We start from the raw sequence: 20,696 nt of genomic DNA, 5'->3' as shown, positions 1-20,696 counted from the left end.
AGGAGAGACTGATGGGGGTGTCAGGTTACAATAGGCCCCTGAAAAGGAGAGACTGATGGGGGTGTCGGGTTACAATAGGCCCCTGAAAAGGAGAGACTGATGGGGGTGTCAGGTTATATAAGGCCCCTGAAAAGGAGAGACTGATGGGGGTGTCAGGTTACAATAGGCCCCTGAAAAGGAGAGACTGATGGGGGTGTGAGGTTACAATAGACCCCTGAAAAGGAGAGACTGATGGGGGTGTCAGGTTACAATAGACCCCTGAAAAGGAGAGACTGATGGGGGTGTCAGGTTACAATAGGCCCCTGAAAAGGAGAGACTGATGGGGGTGTCAGGTTATAATAGGCCCCTGAAAAGGAGAGACTGATGGGGGTGTCAGGTTACAATAGGCCCCTGAAAAGGAGAGACTGATGGGGGTGTGAGGTTACAATAGGCCCCTGAAAAGGAGAGACTGATGGGGGTGTCAGGTTACAATAGGCCCCTGAAAAGGAGAGACTGATGGGTGTGTCAGGTTACAAAAGGCCCCTGAAAAGGAGAGACTGATGGGGGTGTCAGGTTACAATTGGCCCCTGAAAAGGAGAGACTGATGGTTACAATAGGCCCCTGAAAAGGAGAGACTGATTGGGGTGTCAGGTTACAATAGGCCCCTGAAAAGGAGAGACTGATGGGGGTGTCAGGTTACAATAGGCCCCTGAAAAGGAGAGACTGATGGTTACAATAGGCCCCTGAAAAGGAGAGACTGATTGGGTTGTCAGGTTACAATAGGCCCCTTAAAAGGAGAGACTGATGGGGGTGTCAGGTTACAATAGGCCCCTGAAAATGAGAGACTGATGGGGGTGTCAGGTTACAATAGGCCCCTGAAAAGGAGAGACTGATGGTTACAATAGGCCCCTGAAAAGGAGAGACTGATTGGGTTGTCAGGTTACAATAGGCCCCTTAAAATGAGAGACTGATGGGGGTGTCAGGTTACAATAGGCCCCTGAAAAGGAGAGACTGATGGGGGTGTCGGGTTACAATAGGCCCCTGAAAAGGAGAGACTGATGGGAGTGTCAGGTTACAATAGGCCCCTGAAAAGGAGAGACTGACGGGGTGTCAGGTTACAATAGGCCCCTGAAAAGGAGAGACTGATGGGGGTGTCAGGTTACAATAGGCCCCTGAAAAGGAGAGACTGATGGGGGTGTCAGGTTACAATAGGCCCCTGAAAAGGAGAGACTGATGGGGGTGTCAGGTTACAATAGGCCCCTGAAAAGGAGAGACTGATGGGGGTGTCAGGTTATAATAGGCCCCTGAAAAGGAGAGACTGATGGGGGTGTCAGGTTATAATAGGCCCCTGAAAAGGAGAGACTGATGGGGCTGTCGGGTTACAATAGGCCCCTGAAAATGAGAGACTGATGGGGGTGTCAGGTTACAATAGGCCCCTGAAAAGGAGAGACTGATGGGGGTGTCAGGTTACAATAGGCCCCTGAAAAGGAGAGACTGATGGGGGTGTCAGGTTATAATAGACCCCTGAAAAGGAGAGACTGATGGGGGTGTCAGGTTACAATAGGCCCCTGAAAATGAGGAAAATGTTGATTCTTCTTTTTCTCTCAGAAAATAATAATAAACTGTCTTATTATACTTATAAACATGTATTGTGTAGTAATGTGTAGTATTGTGTAATAATAACATGTATTGTGTAGTAATGTGTAGTATTGTGTAATAATAACATGTATTGTGTAGTAATGTGTAGTATTGTGTAATAATTATGTGTATTGTTTAGTAATGTGTGATATTGTTTAATAATAACATGTATTGTTTAGTAATGTGTGATAATAATGTTTATTGTGTAGTAATGTGTAATAGTAACGATTATGATTTATATAAAGGTTTTACAAAACAACAACTGTTTTAAACCTGTTTAACCTTTACACTTTTAAAGAGTTCTCAGCAATCCATATTTTAATGGTCAACATGTTGTTCATCTAGGGGGTCTCTTACACACAAGGGAACTAACTATATGCACACAAGGGGTGTCCCTAGTGTCTTTGAAAAAACAGTTTTAATCCTGCCTAACCTTTAACCTTTTAAAAAGTGTCCTCAGGGGTCATCCTGGGATGTCCGAGGATGGACTGTCCAGTGTATGTCTCAGTCAATAAAAAATACAAAAAGGGGATCATTGTATTATTTTATAAGATGGACCACTTTTAATGCATTATATAAATTATATAGTATATAATAAATTAGATGTTGTGTTAGAGATAAAAAATAAAAAATTTACGAGAAAGGACTCTACTCACATATGTATTTATCCTAATGTTTTCAACAAACAAATGTCCATTTTGTGTGACATGTCTCAGTGACTCAGAACCATGAAATTGCCAAAGCAAGGCTCTACTCAAGAGTGGACCACTGGCTCCCCCTAGTGGATGTACACAGTTCTAGAAAACAATTACTTGACATTGTATAGCGTGTGCGTGTGTGTTGTCGCTCTCTAAATGTAAAATAAAATGTTTTTAACAATGTATTAATATTTGGTTTCTACAAACATATTAAGACTGGATGACATACAAACATATTAAGACTGGATGACATACAATTCATATTAAGACTGGATGATATACAATTCATATTAAGACTGGATGACATACAATTCATATTAAGACTGGATGACATACAATTCATATTAAGACTGGATGACATACAATTCATATTAAGACTGGATGACATACAATTCATATTAAGACTGGATGACATACAATTCATATTAAGACTGGATGACATACAATTCATATTAAGACTGGATGACACACAAACATATTAAGACTGGATGACATACAATTCATATTAAGACTGGATGACATACAAACATATTAAGACTGGATGATATACAATTCATATTAAGACTGGATGACATACAATTCATATTAAGACTGGATGACATACAATTCATATTAAGACTGGATGACATACAATTCATATTAAGACTGGATGATATACAATTCATATTAAGACTGGATGACATACAATTCATATTAAGACTGGATGACATACAATTCATATTAAGACTGGATGACATACAATTCATATTAAGACTGGATGACATACAATTCATATTAAGACTGGATGATATACAATTCATATTAAGACTGGATGACATACAATTCATATTAAGACTGGATGACATACAATTCATATTAAGACTGGATGACATACAATTCATATTAAGACTGGATGACATACAATTCATATTAAGACTGGATGACATACAATTCATATTAAGACTGGATGACATACAATTCATATTAAGACTGGATGACATACAATTCTCAGGTAATTTATATTATTACTATATTGTATTTTGTGTAAATTATCTGTATAAATCCTCTTGGAACTCTACGGCCGGTATTTCATTTTTGGATAAAAAACGTTCCCGTTTTAAGCGCGATATTTTGTCACGACAAGATGCTCGACTATGCATATAAGTGACAGCTTTGGATAGAAAACACTCTAACGTTTCCAAAACTGCAAAGATATTGTCTGTTAGTGCCACAGAACTGATGCTACAGGCGAAACCAAGATGAAATTTCAATCAGGAAGTGCTGCATTTTTTGAAACCGCGTCATGGCAATGACTCCTTATATGGCTGTGGAGGAGCTAGGAGTCAGCTTACATTTTCCCCGTTTTCCCCAAGGTGTCTGCAGCATTGTGACATATTTGTAGGCATATCATTGGAAGATTGACCATAAGAGACTACTTCTACCAGGTGCTCGCTTGGTGTCCTCCGTCGCAATTATTGTGTAATCTCAACGTCCATGCGCGTTCCATTTTCTTCAGAGGAGAAACCAAACTGCTACGAGTGATTTATCATCGAATAGATATGTGAAAAACACATTGAGGATTGATTCTAAACAACGTTTGCCATGTTTCTGGCGATATTATGGAGTTAATTTGGTAAAAAGTTCGGCGTTGTAGAGACTGCATTTTCAGATTCTTTTCTTAGCCAAACTTGATGAACAAAACGGAGCGATTTCTCCTACACAAATAATATTTTGGGAAAAAATGAACATTTGCTATCTAACTGAGAGTCTCCTCATTGAAAACATCCGAAGTTCTTCAAAGGTAAATGATTTTATTTGAATGCTTTTCTTGTTGTTGTGAAAATGTTGCCTCCTGAATGCTAGGCTTAATGCTATGCTAGGCTATCAATACTCTTACACAAATGCTTGTGTAGCTGTGGTTGAAAAGCATATTTTGAAAATCTGAGATGACAGTGTTGTTAACAAAAGGCTAAGCTTGAGAGCCAATACATTTCTTTCATTTCATTTGCGATTTTCATGAATAGTTAACGTTGCGTTATATCTTTTCTGACTCTCTACCCTCCCTCTCTCTCTCTTTCCATCTGTTCTGACTCTCTATCCTCCCTCTCTCTCTCTCTCTCTTTCCCTCTGTTCTGACTCTCTACCCTCCCTCTCTCTCTCTCTCTCTTTCCATCTGTTCTGACTCTCTACCCTCCCTCTATTCTGACTCTCTACCCTCCCCTCCCTCTCTCGCTCTTCCCTCTGTTCTGACTCTCTACCCTCCCTCTCTCTCTCTTTCCATCTGTTCTGACTCTACCCTCCCTCTCTCTCTCTTTCCATCTGTTCTGACTCTACCCTCCCTCTCTCTCTTTCCCTCTGTTCTGACTCTCTACCCTCCCTCTCTCTCTCTTCCCCTCTGTTCTGACTCTCTACTCTCCCTCTCCCTCTGTGATATCTAAGTTTTTTTTAATGAAAATGTTCACACATAAAATAAACAGTTTTTGCTTTGTAATTCTGGGTTATTGTGTGTAGATTGATGAGGGGAAAAACACATTTAATCCATTTTAGAATAAGGCTGTAACGTGACAAAATGTGTAAAAAGTCAAGGGGTCTGAATACTTTCTGAATGTTGCTGTATATCAGTATATTAGACTCTCTCTCTCTGGTCTGAATACTTTCTGAATGTTGCTGTATATCAGTATATTAGACTCTCTCTCTCTGGTCTGAATACTTTCTGAATGTTGCTGTATATCAGTATATTAGACTCTCTCTCTCTGGTCTGAATACTTTCTGAATGTTGCTGTATATCAGTATATTAGACTCTCTCTCTCTGGTCTGAATACTTTCTGAATGTTACTGTATATCAGTATATTAGACTCTCTCTCTCTGGTCTGAATACTTTCTGAATGTTGCTGTATATCAGTATATTAGACTCTCTCTCTCTGGTCTGAATACTTTCTGAATGTTGCTGTATATCAGTATATTAGACTCTCTCTCTCTCTGGTCTGAATACTTTCTGAATGTTGCTGTATATCAGTATATTAGACTCTCTCTCTCTGGTCTGAATACTTTCTGAATGTTACTGTATATCAGTATATTAGACTCTCTCTCTCTGGTCTGAATACTTTCTGAATGTTACTGTATATCAGTATATTAGACTCTCTCTCTCTGGTCTGAATACTTTCTGAATGTTACTGTATATCAGTATATTAGACTCTCTCTCTCTCTCTCTGGTCTGAATACTTTCTGAATGTTACTGTATATCAGTATATTAGACTCTCTCTCTCTCTGGTCTGAATACTTTCTGAATGTTGCTGTATATCAGTATATTAGACTCTCTCTCTCTGGTCTGAATACTTTCTGAATGTTGCTGTATATCAGTATATTAGACTCTCTCTCTCTCTCTGGTCTGAATACTTTCTGAATGTTACTGTATATCAGTATATTAGACTCTCTCTCTCTGGTCTGAATACTTTCTGAATGTTACTGTATATCAGTATATTAGACTCTCTCTCTCTGGTCTGAATACTTTCTGAATGTTACTGTATATCAGTATATTAGACTCTCTCTCTCTCTGGTCTGAATACTTTCTGAATGTTGCTGTATATCAGTATATTAGACTCTCTCTCTCTGGTCTGAATACTTTCTGAATGTTGCTGTATATCAGTATATTAGACTCTCTCTCTCTCTGGTCTGAATACTTTCTGAATGTTGCTGTATATCAGTATATTAGACTCTCTCTCTCTGGTCTGAATACTTTCTGAATGTTGCTGTATATCAGTATATTAGACTCTCTCTCTCTCTCTGGTCTGAATACTTTCTGAATGTTACTGTATATCAGTATATTAGACTCTCTCTCTCTGGTCTGAATACTTTCTGAATGTTACTGTATATCAGTATATTAGACTCTCTCTCTCTGGTCTGAATACTTTCTGAATGTTACTGTATATCAGTATATTAGACTCTCTCTCTCTCTGGTCTGAATACTTTCTGAATGTTGCTGTATATCAGTATATTAGACTCTCTCTCTCTCTGGTCTGAATACTTTCTGAATGTTACTGTATATCAGTATATTAGACTCTCTCTCTCTGGTCTGAATACTTTCTGAATGTTACTGTATATCAGTATATTAGACTCTCTCTCTCTCTCTCTGGTCTGAATACTTTCTGAATGTTACTGTATATCAGTATATTAGACTCTCTCTCTCTCTGGTCTGAATACTTTCTGAATGTTGCTGTATATCAGTATATTAGACTCTCTCTCTCTGGTCTGAATACTTTCTGAATGTTGCTGTATATCAGTATATTAGACTCTCTCTCTCTCTCTGGTCTGAATACTTTCTGAATGTTACTGTATATCAGTATATTAGACTCTCTCTCTCTGGTCTGAATACTTTCTGAATGTTACTGTATATCAGTATATTAGACTCTCTCTCTCTCTCTCTCTCTGGTCTGAATACTTTCTGAATGTTACTGTATATCAGTATATTAGACTCTCTCTCTCTCTGGTCTGAATACTTTCTGAATGTTGCTGTATATCAGTATATTAGACTCTCTCTCTCTGGTCTGAATACTTTCTGAATGTTACTGTATATCAGTATATTAGACTCTCTCTCTCTCTGGTCTGAATACTTTCTGAATGTTACTGTATATCAGTATATTAGAATCTCTCTCTCTGGTCTGAATACTTTCTGAATGTTACTGTATATCAGTATATTAGACTCTCTCTCTCTGGTCTGAATACTTTCTGAATGTTACTGTATATCAGTATATTAGACTCTCTCTCTCTCTCTGGTCTGAATACTTTCTGAATGTTACTGTATATCAGTATATTAGACTCTCTCTCTCTCTGGTCTGAATACTTTCTGAATGTTACTGTATATCAGTATATTAGACTCTCTCTCTCTGGTCTGAATACTTTCTGAATGTTACTGTATATCAGTATATTAGACTCTCTCTCTCTCTGGTCTGAATACTTTCTGAATGTTACTGTATATCAGTATATTAGACTCTCTCTCTCTCTGGTCTGAATACTTTCTGAATGTTACTGTATATCAGTATATTAGACTCTCTCTCTCTGGTCTGAATACTTTCTGAATGTTACTGTATATCAGTATATTAGACTCTCTCTCTCTGGTCTGAATACTTTCTGAATGTTACTGTATATCAGTATATTAGACTCTCTCTCTCTGGTCTGAATACTTTCTGAATGTTACTGTATATCAGTATATTAGACTCTCTCTCTCTGGTCTGAATACTTTCTGAATGTTACTGTATATCAGTATATTAGTGTGGGAGAGAGAGCAGAAAGTGTGGGAGAGAGAGCAGAAAGTGTGGGAGAGAGAGCAGAAAGTGTGGGAGAGAGAGCAGAAAGTGTGGGAGAGAGAGAGCAGAGTGTGGGAGAGAGAGCAGAGTGTGGGAGAGAGAGAGAGCAGAGAGAGAGAGAGAGAGAAGAGTGTGGGAGAGAGAGAGCAGAGAGAGAGCAGAAAGGGTGGGAGAGAGAGAGCAGAGTGTGGGAGAGAGAGCAGAGTGTGGGAGAGAGAGAGAGGAGTGTGGGAGAGAGAGAGCAAAGAGAGCAGAGTGTGTGGGAGAGAGAGAGCAGAGTGTGGGAGAGAGAGAGCAGAGTGTGGGAGAGAGAGAGAGAGGGAGCAGAGAGAGAGAGAGCAGAGAGCAGGCTGAGAAAGCAAAGAAAGAGTGAGAGAGCAAAGAGTGAAAGAGCAGAGAGAGAGAGAGAGCAGAGAGCAAAGAAAAGAGAGCAGCAGAGCAGAGAGCAGAGAACAGAGAGAGCAGAGAACAGAGAGAGATCAGAGAAAAGAGAGAGCAGAGAACAGAGAGAGAGCAGAGAAAAGAGAGAGCAGCAGAGCAGAGAGCAGAGAACAGAGAGAGAGCAGAGAGCAGGCTGAGAGAGCAGAGAGAGCAGAGAGTGAGATCAGAGAGTGAGAGAGAGAGCAGAGAGAGAGCAGAGAGTGAGAGAGCAGAGAGTGAGAGAGCAGAGAGAAGCGGGCAGAGAGAGCAGAGAGAGCGAGCAGAAAGAGGGAGAGAGCAGAGAACAGAGAGCAGAGAGAGAGAGCAGAGAGAACTCTGTTGCTACAGTGACCCTGCATCACAACACTCTGTTGCTATAGTGACCCTGCATCACAACACTCTGTTACTATAGTAACCCTGCATCACATATATATAGTGGCAGTAGTAGTGGCTAGTAGTGATAGAGAGATGAGACCTGGGTTCTATCAGGTGGTCTATATATATATATATATAGTGGCAGTAGTAGTGGCTAGTACTGATAGAGAGATGAGACCTGGGTTCTATCAGGTGGTCTATATATATATATAGTGGCAGTAGTAGTGGCTAGTACTGATAGAGAGATGAGACCTGGGTTCTATCAGGTGGTCTATAGAGAACGGAGAGAGCAGAGAGAGCAGAGAACTCTGTTGCTATATTGACCCTGCATCACAACACTCTGTTGCTATAGTGACCCTGCATTACAACACTCTGTTGCTATAGTAACCCTGCATTACAACACTCTGTTGTACTAATTGTACAATCTGTTTAATTCTATTCCACATATTTAATTGTTTTGTATTTCATTTCATATTTGTTTCATGTTTCAACCAGTCGCAGGTTAACATCAACCTGACAGAGGAAACGTTAAATCAATAAACAAACTGTTTTCACAATTAACAGCCTTTTCTTGTTTCAACCAGTCGCAGGTTAACATCAACCTGACAGAGGAAACGTTAAATCAATAAACAAACTGTTTTCACAATTAACAGCCTTTTCTTGTTTCAACCAGTCGCAGGTTAACATCAACCTGACAGAGGAAACGTTAAATCAATAAACAAACTGTTTTCACAATTAACAGCCTTTTCTTGTTTCAACCAGTCGCAGGTTAACATCAACCTGACAGAGGAAACGTTAAATCAATAAACAAACTGTTTTCACAATTAACAGGCTTTTCTTGTTTCAACCAGTCGCAGGTTAACATCAACCTGACAGAGGAAACGTTAAATCAATAAACAAACTGTTTTCACAATTAACAGCCTTTTCTTGTTTCAACCAGTCGCAGGTTAACATCAACCTGACAGAGGAAACGTTAAATCAATAAACAAACTGTTTTCACAATTAACAGCCTTTTCTTGTTTCAAGTATGTTTTATTATGAAAAGTACAATATATCCTTGCACACTTGTACAACTTTGGAGCGTATGTCCATATATAATTATACAATTTGTTTTTTTGTCCAGTATGTGTGTGTGTGTTTGTCCAGTGTGTGTTTGTCCAGTGTGTGTGTGTTTGTCCAGTATGTGTGTGTGTATTTTTCCAGTGTGTGTGTGTTTGTCCAGTATGTGTGTGTGTGTTTGTCCAGTGTGTGTGAGTACAGTGTGTGTGTGTGTTTGTCCAGTATGTGTGTGTGTGTGTGAGTCCAGTGTGTGCGTGTGTGTGTGTGTGTGTGTGTGTATGTGTGTGTGTGTGTGTGTGTCCACTGTGTGTGTGTGTCTGTGTGTCTGTGTGTCTGTGTGTGAGTCCAGTGTGTGTGTGTGTGTGTGTGTGTGTATGTGTGTGTGTGTGTGTGTCCACTGTGTGTGTGTGTCTGTGTGTCTGTGTGTCTGTGTGTGTGTCCACTGTGTGTGTGTGTGTGTGTGTCTGTGTGTCTGTGTGTCTGTGTGTGTGTGTGTGTGTGTGTGTGTGTGTGTGTGTCTGTGTGTGTGTGTGTGTGTGTGTGTGTGTGTGTGTGTGTGTGTGTGTGTGTGTGTCCAGTGTGTGTGTGTGTCCAGTGTGTGTGTGTGTCCAGTGTGTGTGTGTGAGTCACTGACAGAGGGTCACTGATTCGCAACCCCAAAGATGAAACCCTGGATAGAGGGGCTCAGTGAATGTGGAGGTGAATGTGATCAGGTGGGTCAGTGTGTCAGAGGAGGCTCTATAGAAGGACAGAGTGCCGGCTGACCAGTCCAGATACACTCCTACTCTGTGGGGGCTGGAGGGGTGGACGTCTATAGTAGTGGGTTTATTATTGTGCCAGGCATAGTAACTGTTGTCAGAGCAGATCAGACTCCAGGACTTGTCATTGTATCCAAGACCACAGTCCTTACTCTCTCCTCTCCTGCTGATTCCTTTATATGTCACTCCTATTACAGCCCCCAGTATCCCACTCCACTCGACCTCCCAGTAACAGCGTCCAGTCAGACCCTCTCTACACAGCACCTGTTCACAGTCCTCAAATCTCTCTGGGTGATCAGGATACGGCTGCTCCTCTGTCCTACGTGTCACCTTCCTGTTCTCCTTAGACAGAGAAAGGAGTCTGTTTACTGTGTTTAGGTCCAGTGTGAGATCACAGACATCTGATGGATGAAACCAGACACAATATTAGAAATCATCATCATTCACATTAGAATGTTAACTCACTTTTCACTAATTCATTTAATGTAGATGTTTCTAGGTATCAAAAGGAGAAGTTAAGGTAACTTGAGACTTGTTGAATGATCATATGTTATACTGTATGGTACTATAAAACACACTTATTCCCATTAATTACACACACACACACACACACACACACACACACACACACACACACACACACACACATTGTCAAAGCAACTCTTTGTAAACGTTGGTGTCCCTGATTTCTGCTTCTGTAGAACTACAGCTGATATTTAATATGACCAAGTCAGTAATGATGGTGGTCTTTGACTTTGACTTAACTTGAATTAAGACTTATTCTTAGTCATATTCTTCACAGCAGTCAACACTCACATTTTCTAAGCCCAGGTTTCATTCTGTTCTCTCCACCATGTTCCACACTGTAGCGGTAAGCAGAAGAACAGACAGTCATTGAGGGATACACATGAACACACACACACACACACACACACACATACACTGGACAAACACGCACAAACACACACACTGGATACACACGCACGAATATACACACTGGACACACACACACACACAGGACACACACACACATTCACACACACACACTGACTACACTAAAACACACACTGGACACAGTCAGCATATATCTTTGTCCAAGTGTTGGTATGAATGTTTGTGTTAACTAGCCTGATAAGTCAAACATGTCTGATATGAACATTGACATAAACCCTCTACATACTTGAGTTTCTCCAGTCTGCAGTGTGGATCCTCCAGTCCAGCAGAGAGCAGTCTGACTCCTGAGTCTCCTGGGTGATTGTAGCTCAGATCCAGCTCTCTCAGGTGTGAGGGGTTTGACCTCAGAGCTGAGACCAGAGAAGCACAGCCTTCCTCTGTGACTAGACAGCCTGACAGCCTGCAAAGAGTCAAATCATATTAAAATCACACTGATATTCTTTGGTGGTGAAAATAGTGGCAGTATATTTTTTCAACACATTCAGATATATCAGTGTCCTGAAACCTGCCATATCTATTCATAAATTAATGTATCATTACGGGGAGGCAGCGTTGACCAAAAGGTTGCAAGTTCATTTCCCTTAACCTGTTCACAGGTGAAAATAATAATTTGTTCTTAACTGACTTCTGTACTGTCACCTAATATGAAACATTGTATCTCAAATCCAAAATGCTGGAGCATAGCACCAAATTTAAAACTGTAAGCCTCACTGTCCAAACACATATGGTGTGGACTATGTGTGTCTGGTAAACACATGTGGATCTGGTGAACAGTTATCACTTGTTGACCAACTACAGGAATACTGACCTCAGAGTCTCCAGTTTACAGTGGGGATTCCCCAGTCCAGCAGAGAGAATCTTCACTCCTGAATCCTTCAGGTCATTGTTACTCAGATCCAGCTCTCTCAGGTGTGAGGGGTTTGACTCCAGAACTGAGACCAGAGAAGCACAGCCTTCCTCTGTGACTCCACAGCCTGACAGCCTGCAAAGAGTCAAATAATATTAAAATTGCACTGCTATTCTTTGGTGGTGGAAATAGTGGCAGAATATTTTTTCATATTTTTTTAAAATGATTATAAATGTTCATAATATTACTTGTGGAAAGAAAAATGTGAATTACAAATATTTGAGTAGACTGACCAGACCACTTTAAAAAGTAGTATCAGTCAGAAGACAGACAGTGAGGTATCAGATTTAGATTGTATTCAGTATACAGTCCACACCATATCTATTTCGACAGTGAGGTATCAGATTTAGATTGTATTGAGTATACAGTCCACAACATATCTATTTAGACAGTGAGGTATCAGATTTAGATTGTATTGAGTATACAGTCCACACCATATCTATTTAGACAGTGAGGTATCAGATTTAGATTGTATGGAGTATACAGTCCACACCATATCTATTTAGACAGTGAGGTATCAGATTTAGATTGTATTGAGTATACAGTCCACACCATATCTATTTAGACAGTGAGGTATCAGATTTAGATTGTATTGAGTATACAGTCCACACCATATCTATTTAGACAGTGAGGTATCAGATTTAGATTGTATTGAGTATACAGTCCACACCATATCTATTTAGACAGTGAAGCTAACATTTTAAATGTGTCTCTATACTCCAACATTTTGGATTTCAGATCAAATGTTTCATATGAAGTGACAGTTTATAATGTCACCTTTTATTTGAGGGTATTTTAATACATATCTGTTTCACCATTTAGAAAAATAAAATCACTTTATGTATCTATTCCCCCCATTTGCAGAAGTCATAAGTATTCTGACCAATTCACTTATAGTGTATTAAAATAGTCAAAGTATAGTATTTGGTTGTGTTTTGGGTAATGTTTTGCCCAATATTAAAATGGTGGATGATGACTGGATAATCTTCTGTCTATGTGATTAGAGAGTAGATAACATGTTTCTAAACACTACTAAATGAATCCTGATGAAGCCATGATTGATACAAATTATGAAAAAATCATGAAAAATGATGAGTGAGAAAGTTACAGAGGCTACAACAAAACATACTAACCTCTCACCATTATCAATAACAGAGGCTACAACAAAACATACTAACCTCACACCATTATCAATAACAGAGACTACAACAAAACATGCTAACCTCTCACCATTATCAATAACAGAGGCTACAACAAAACATGCTAACCTCTCACCATTACCAATAACAGAGGCTACAACAAAACATGCTAACCTCTCACCATTACCAATAACAGAGGCTACAACAAAACATACTAACCTCTCACCATTACCAATAACAGAGGATACAACAAAACATACTAACCTCTCACCATTATCAATAACAGAGGCTACAACAAAACATACTAACCTCTCACCATTACCAATAACAGAGACTACAACAAAACATGCTAACCTCTCACCATTACCAATAACAGAGGCTACAACAAAACATGCTAACCTCTCACCATTACCAATAACAGAGACTACAACAAAACATGCTAACCTCTCACCATTACCAATAACAGAGGCTACAACAAAACATACTAACCTCTCACCATTACCAATAACAGAGGCTACAACAAAACATGCTAACCTCTCACCATTACCAATAACAGAGGCTACAACAAAACATGCTAACCTCTCACCATTACCAGTAACAGAGGCTACAACAAAACACGCTAACCTCTCACCATTACCAATAACAGAGGCTACAACAAAACATGCTAACCTCTCACCATTACCAGTAACAGAGGCTACAACAAAACATGCTAACCTCTCACCATTACCAGTAACAGAGGATACAACAAAACATGCTAACCTCTCACCATTACCAATAACAGAGGCTACAACAATACATGCTAACCTCTCACCATTACCAATAACAGAGGCTACAACACAACATACTAATCCTTCAGGTCGTTGTTACTCAGATCCAGCTCTCTCAGGTGTGAGGGGTTTGAACTGAGAGCTGAGGCCAACACTTTACAGGATGTGTTTCTGAGTTTACAGCCAGTGAGTCTGCCAACACAGAAGAAATACAATTACAGACAGGTTATATTAAAATATTACACTGTAACTTGTGCACAAATAATGTGTTGGGTTTGACCTCAGAGCTGAGACCAGAGAAGCACAGCCTTCAAGGGGGCCGAATACTTTCGCAAGGCACTGTATATGTATACATCTATATTAAACACGCTTCTCAGAAATCCCTGCTCTGCTGCGCCTGACACCTCTCACCAAGACGCACCTTATCACAGGAGAATAGCACCATATTTAAAACTATAAGCTTCACTGTCCAAACACATATGGTGTGGACTATGTGTGTCTGGTAGACACATGGGGATCTGGTGAACAGTTATCACTTGTTGACCAACTACAGGAATACTGACCTCAGAGTCTCCAGTTTACAGTGGGGATTCCCCAGTCCAGCAGAGAGCAGCTTCACTCCTGAATCCTTCAGGTCATTGTTACTCAGATCCAGCTCTCTCAGGTGTGAGGGGTTTGACCTCAGAAATGAGACCAGAGAAGCACAGCCTTCCTCTGTGACTCCACAGCCTGACAGCCTGCAAAGAGTCAAATAATATTAAAATTGCACTGCTATTCTTTGGTGGTGGAAATAGTGGCAGAATATTTTTTCATATTTTTTTAAAATGATTATAAATGTTCATAATATTACTTGTGGAAAGAAAAATGTGAATTACAAATATTTGAGTAGACTGACCAGACCACTTTAAAAAGTAGTATCAGTCAGAAGACAGACAGTGAGGTATCAGATTTAGATTGTATTCAGTATACAGTCCACACCATATCTATTTCGACAGTGAGGTATCAGATTTAGATTGTATTGAGTATACAGTCCACACCATATCTATTTAGACAGTGAGGTATCAGATTTAGATTGTATTGAGTATACAGTCCACACCATATCTATTTAGACAGTGAAGCTAACATTTTAAATGTGTCTCTATACTCCAACATTTTGGATTTCAGATCAAATGTTTCATATGAAGTGACAGTATATAATGTCACCTTTTATTTGAGGGTATTTTAATACATATCTGTTTCACCATTTAGAAAAATAAAATCACTTTATGTATCTATTCCCCCCATTTGCAGAAGTCATAAGTATTCTGACCAATTCACTTATAGTGTATTAAAGTAGTCAAAGTATAGTATTTGGTTGTGTTTTGGGTAATGTTTTGCCCAATATTAAAATGGTGGATGATGACTGGATAATCTTCTGTCTATGTGATTAGAGAGTAGATAACATGTTTCTAAACACTACTAAATTAATCCTGATGAAGCCATGATTGATACAAATTATGAAAAAATCATGAAAAATGATGAGTGAGAAAGTTACAGAGGCTACAACAAAACATACTAACCTCTCACCATTATCAATAACAGAGGCTACAACAAAACATACTAACCTCACACCATTATCAATAACAGAGACTACAACAAAACATGCTAACCTCTCACCATTATCAATAACAGAGGCTACAACAAAACATGCTAACCTCTCACCATTACCAATAACAGAGGCTACAACAAAACATGCTAACCTCTCACCATTACCAATAACAGAGACTACAACAAAACATGCTAACCTCTCACCATTATCAATAACAGAGGCTACAACAAAACATGCTAACCTCTCACCATTACCAATAACAGAGGCTACAACAAAACATGCTAACCTCTCACCATTACCAATAACAGAGACTACAACAAAACATGCTAACCTCTCACCATTACCAATAACAGAGGCTACAACAAAACATACTAACCTCTCACCATTACCAATAACAGAGGATACAACAAAACATACTAACCTCTCACCATTATTAATAACAGAGGCTACAACAAAACATGCTAACCTCTCACCATTACCAATAACAGAGGCTACAACAAAACATGCTAACCTCTCACCATTACCAATAACAGAGGCTACAACACAACATACTAACCTCTCATCATTAACAATAACAGAGGCTACAACACAACATACTAACCTCTCATCATTAACAATAACAGAGGCTACAACAAAACATGCTAACCTCTCACCATTATCAATAACAGAGGCTACAACAATACATGCTAACCTCTCACCATTACCAATAACAGAGGCTACAACAAAACATGCTAACCTCTCACCATTACCAATAACAGAGGCTACAACAAAACATACTAACCTCTCACCATTACCAATAACAGAGAATACAACAAAACATGCTAACCTCTCACCATTACCAATAACAGAGGCTACAACAAAACATGCTAACCTCTCACCATTATCAATAACAGAGGCTACAACAATACATGCTAACCTCTCACCATTATCAATAACAGAGGCTACAACAAAACATGCTAACCTCTCACCATTACCAATAACAGAGGCTACAACAAAACATGCTAACCTCTCACCATTACCAATAACAGAGGCTACAACACAACATACTAACCTCTCATCATTAACAATAACAGAGGCTACAACAAAACATACTAACCTCTCACCATTACCAATAACAGAGAATACAACAAAACATGCTAACCTCTCACCATTACCAATAACAGAGGCTACAACAAAACATGCTAACCTCTCACCATTATCAATAACAGAGGCTACAACAATACATGCTAACCTCTCACCATTATCAATAACAGAGGCTACAACAAAACATGCTAACCTCTCACCATTACCAATAACAGAGGCTACAACAAAACATGCTAACCTCTCACCATTACCAATAACAGAGGCTACAACAAAACATACTAACCTCTCATCATTAACAATAACAGAGGCTACAACAAAACATGCTAACCTCTCACCATTATCAATAACAGAGGCTACAACAAAACATGCTAACCTCTCACCATTACCAATAACAGAGGCTACAACAAAACATGCTAACCTCTCACCATTACCAATAACAGAGGCTACAACAAAACATGCTAACCTCTCACCATTACCAATAACAGAGGCTACAACAAAACATGCTAACCTGTCACCATTACCAATAACAGAGACTACAACAAAACATGCTAACCTTTCACCATTACCAATAACAGAGGCTACAACAAAACATGCTAACCTCTCACCATTACCAATAACAGAGAATACAACAAAACATGCTAACCTCTCACCATTACCAATAACAGAGGATACAACAAAACATGCTAACCTCTCACCATTACCAATAACAGAGGATACAACAAAACATGCTAACCTCTCACCATTACCAATAACAGAGGCTACAACAAAACATGCTAACCTCTCACCATTACCAATAACAGAGAATACAACAAAACATGCTAACCTCTCACCATTACCAATAACAGAGGATACAACAAAACATGCTAACCTCTCACCATTACCAATAACAGAGGATACAACAAAACATGCTAACCTCTCACCATTACCAATAACAGAGGATACAACAAAACATACTAACCTCTCACCATTACCAATAACAGAGGCTACAACAAAACATGCTAACCTCTCACCATTACCAATAACAGAGGATACAACAAAACATGCTAACCTCTCACCATTACCAATAACAGAGGCTACAACAAAACATGCTAACCTCTCACCATTACCAATAACAGAGGCTACAACAAAACATGCTAACCTCTCACCATTACCAATAACAGAGGCTACAACAAAACATGCTAACCTCTCACCATTACCAATAACAGAGACTACAACAAAACATGCTAACCTCTCACCATTACCAATAACAGAGGCTACAACAAAACATGCTAACCTCTCACCATTACCAGTAACAGAGGCTACAACAAAACATGCTAACCTCTCACCATTATCAATAACAGAGGCTACAACAAAACATGCTAACCTCTCACCATTACCAATAACAGAGACTACAACAAAACATGCTAACCTCTCACCATTAACCTCAAATAAAACGTGACATTCTATCTCAAATCGAAAATGCTGGAGCACCAAATTTAAAACTGTAAGCTTCACCGTCCAAACACATATGATGTGGACTATGTGTGTCTGGTAAACACATGTGGATCTGGTGAACAGTTATCACTTGTTAACCAACTACAGGAATACTGACCTCAGAGTCTCCAGTTTACAGTGGGGATTCCCCAGTCCAGCAGAGAGCAGCTTCACTCCTGAATCCTTCAGGTCATTGTTACTCAGGTCCAGCTCTCTCAGGTGTGAGGGGTTTGACTCCAGAGCTGAGACCAGAGAAGCACAGCCTTTCTCTGTGACTCCACAGCCTGACAGCCTGACAAAGAGATCATCATGACTTCACAAACACACTGTTAATTTAACGAGTAGTGTAGAAGGACAATGGCAGATGCATTTGGTTTATTCTCTCAAACAACATATAGATTCATCTTCCATCTCCTAGAATTGTATGGTCATATTGTTATACTAATGTGAACATCAATGCATTGATTCATTATATACATATTATATATTACATATTATATACATATTATAATACATATTTTTCTCTAAACTGAATATTTCTTCCTGATGATTAGTTCTTATATGTCATTTTATTTACTCACAGAGCAACTCTGGAGGCTTTGACCACTGGCAGCATCCTCAGAAGACCTTCCTCTGATCTGGAGTATTTCTTCAGGTCAAACACATCCAGCTCCTTTTCTGAAGTCAGCAACACAAAGACCAGAGCTGACCACTGTGCAGGTGACAGTTTGTCTTCTGAGAAACTTCCTGATCTCAGGTACCTTTGGATCTCCTCCACTAGAGAATGGTCATTCAGTTCATTCAGACAGTGGAACAGATTGATGCTCCTCTCTGGAGAGGGATTCTCCCTGATCTTCTTCTTGATGTACTTGACTGTTTCTTCGTGGCTCTGTGAGCTGCTTCTTGTCTTTGTCAGTAGACCTCGTAAGTGCTTCTGATTGGACTCCAGTGAGAGGCCCAGAAGGAAGCGGAGGAAAAGGTCCAGGTTTCCTGTCTCACTTTGTAAGGCTTTATCCACAGCACTCTTGTAGAAAGTAACTTCAGGCTCGTTGTTTGTTTGCAGTTTGTCCATTAGATTCTCATTGTTGTTGATGAATGAGAGGAACACATATACAGCAGCCAGAAACTCCTGAATGCTCAGATGAACAAAGCAGTACACCTTGTCCTGGTACAGCCCACATTCCTCTTTAAAGAGCTGTGTGCACAATCCTGAGTACACTGAGGCTTCATTAACATCAATGCCAGACTCTTGCAGGTCTTCTTCATAGAAAATCAGATTGCCCTTCACAAGCTGTTGAAAAGCCAGTTTTCCCAGTGACAGAATGCTCTCTTTATTCCAGTGTGGACCTGTCTCTTCTTTCCCAAGATACTTTTCATTCTTCTGTTTGGTATGAAACTCCACAAGGTGTGTGTACATCTCAGTCAGAGTCTTGGGCATCTCTTTTCTCTTGTCTGTACTCAACATGTGTTCAAGGACTGTTGCAGAAATCCAACAGAAGACTGGAATGTGGCACATGATGTGGAGGCTCCTTGATGTCTTTATGTGTGAGATGATTCTGCTGGCCAGGTCCTCATCACTGAATCTCTTCCTGAAGTACTCCTCCTTCTGTGGGTCATTGAACCCTCGTACCTCTGTCACCTGGTCAACACACACTGAAGGGATCTTATTGGCTGCTGCAGGTCGGGTAGTTATCCAGAGGAGAGCAGAGGGAAGCAGATTTCCCTTGATGAGATTTGTCAGCAGAACATCCACTGAGGTTGACTCTGTGACGTCCCAACAGATCTTGTTCTTCTGGAAGTCTAGGGGCAGTCGGCACTCATCCAGACCATCAAAGATGAACAGAACTTTGTACTTGTTGTAGATAGAGATTCCTGATTGTTTGGTTTCCATTGAGAAGTGATTAAGAAGTTCAATGAAAGTGTGTTTGTCCTCTTTCATCAAATTCAGCTCCCGAAAAGGGAATGAAAATACAAATTGGACATCCTGATTTGTTTTTCCTTCAGCCCAGTCCAGAATGAACTTCTGCACAGAGACTGTTTTTCCAATGCCAGCGACTCCCTTTGTCAGCACAGTTCTGATAGGTTTGTCTTGACCAGTTAAGGGTTTGAAGATGTTGTTACATTTGATTGCAGTCTCTGCTCTTGCTTGTTTCCTGGTTGTTGTCTCAATCTGTCTCAGCTCATGTTCATTATTGACCTCTCCTGTTCCACCCTCTGTGATGTAGAGCTCTGTGTAGATCTTATTGAGAAGTGTTGGGTTTCCTTGTTTAGCGATCCCCTCAAATACACATTGAAACTTCTTCTTTAGATTAGATTTGAGTTCACGTTGGCAAATCACAGCGAGCTCATCTGAATCTAGAAATAACACAGAGGATATTAATATTACGTCTGTTTTAATGCCTACAGTATTGTAGGACTGTTATAAAGTTTTAAATTACAATAATTTATTCTCTTAACTGCCTGTATAAATGTGTAAATGTTTTCATAATGCATTACAGACTGGTGTGACTGATTATATTATTATTGGTATTATTCTTTTTTTTAATTTACTCCTTTTTCTCCACAATTCCAATTGT

The 20,696-nt window shown here is 39.6% G+C and overlaps 2 protein-coding genes across 2 annotated transcripts in view; one reads left to right on the top strand and one right to left on the bottom strand.

The window, feature by feature from the left end:
* Positions 1-20,696, top strand: part of LOC110513573 (NLR family CARD domain-containing protein 3-like) — a 291,508-nt gene that overhangs the window by 116,019 nt on the left and 154,793 nt on the right. The gene's annotated exons all lie outside the window — the stretch shown is intronic.
* Positions 9,994-20,696, bottom strand: part of LOC110517709 (NLR family CARD domain-containing protein 3-like) — a 283,581-nt gene continuing 272,878 nt past the window's right edge. The window contains exons 7-11 of the mRNA XM_036973341.1: positions 18,702-20,475; positions 18,239-18,412; positions 11,390-11,563; positions 11,026-11,072; positions 9,994-10,610 (exon numbers count right to left, since the gene is read on the bottom strand). Coding sequence (XP_036829236.1) covers positions 10,078-10,610; positions 11,026-11,072; positions 11,390-11,563; positions 18,239-18,412; positions 18,702-20,475 — 2,702 coding nt within the window. The 3' untranslated portion in view covers positions 9,994-10,077. The remainder of the gene's footprint in view (positions 10,611-11,025; positions 11,073-11,389; positions 11,564-18,238; positions 18,413-18,701; positions 20,476-20,696) is intronic.

The sequence above is a fragment of the Oncorhynchus mykiss genome, unplaced genomic scaffold, assembly GCF_013265735.2.
Source record: "Oncorhynchus mykiss isolate Arlee unplaced genomic scaffold, USDA_OmykA_1.1 un_scaffold_231, whole genome shotgun sequence".
Lineage (NCBI taxonomy): Eukaryota > Metazoa > Chordata > Actinopteri > Salmoniformes > Salmonidae > Oncorhynchus > Oncorhynchus mykiss.
Note: the sequence above shows the minus strand (reverse complement) of the source record. Positions and strands in the feature narration are given on the sequence as shown.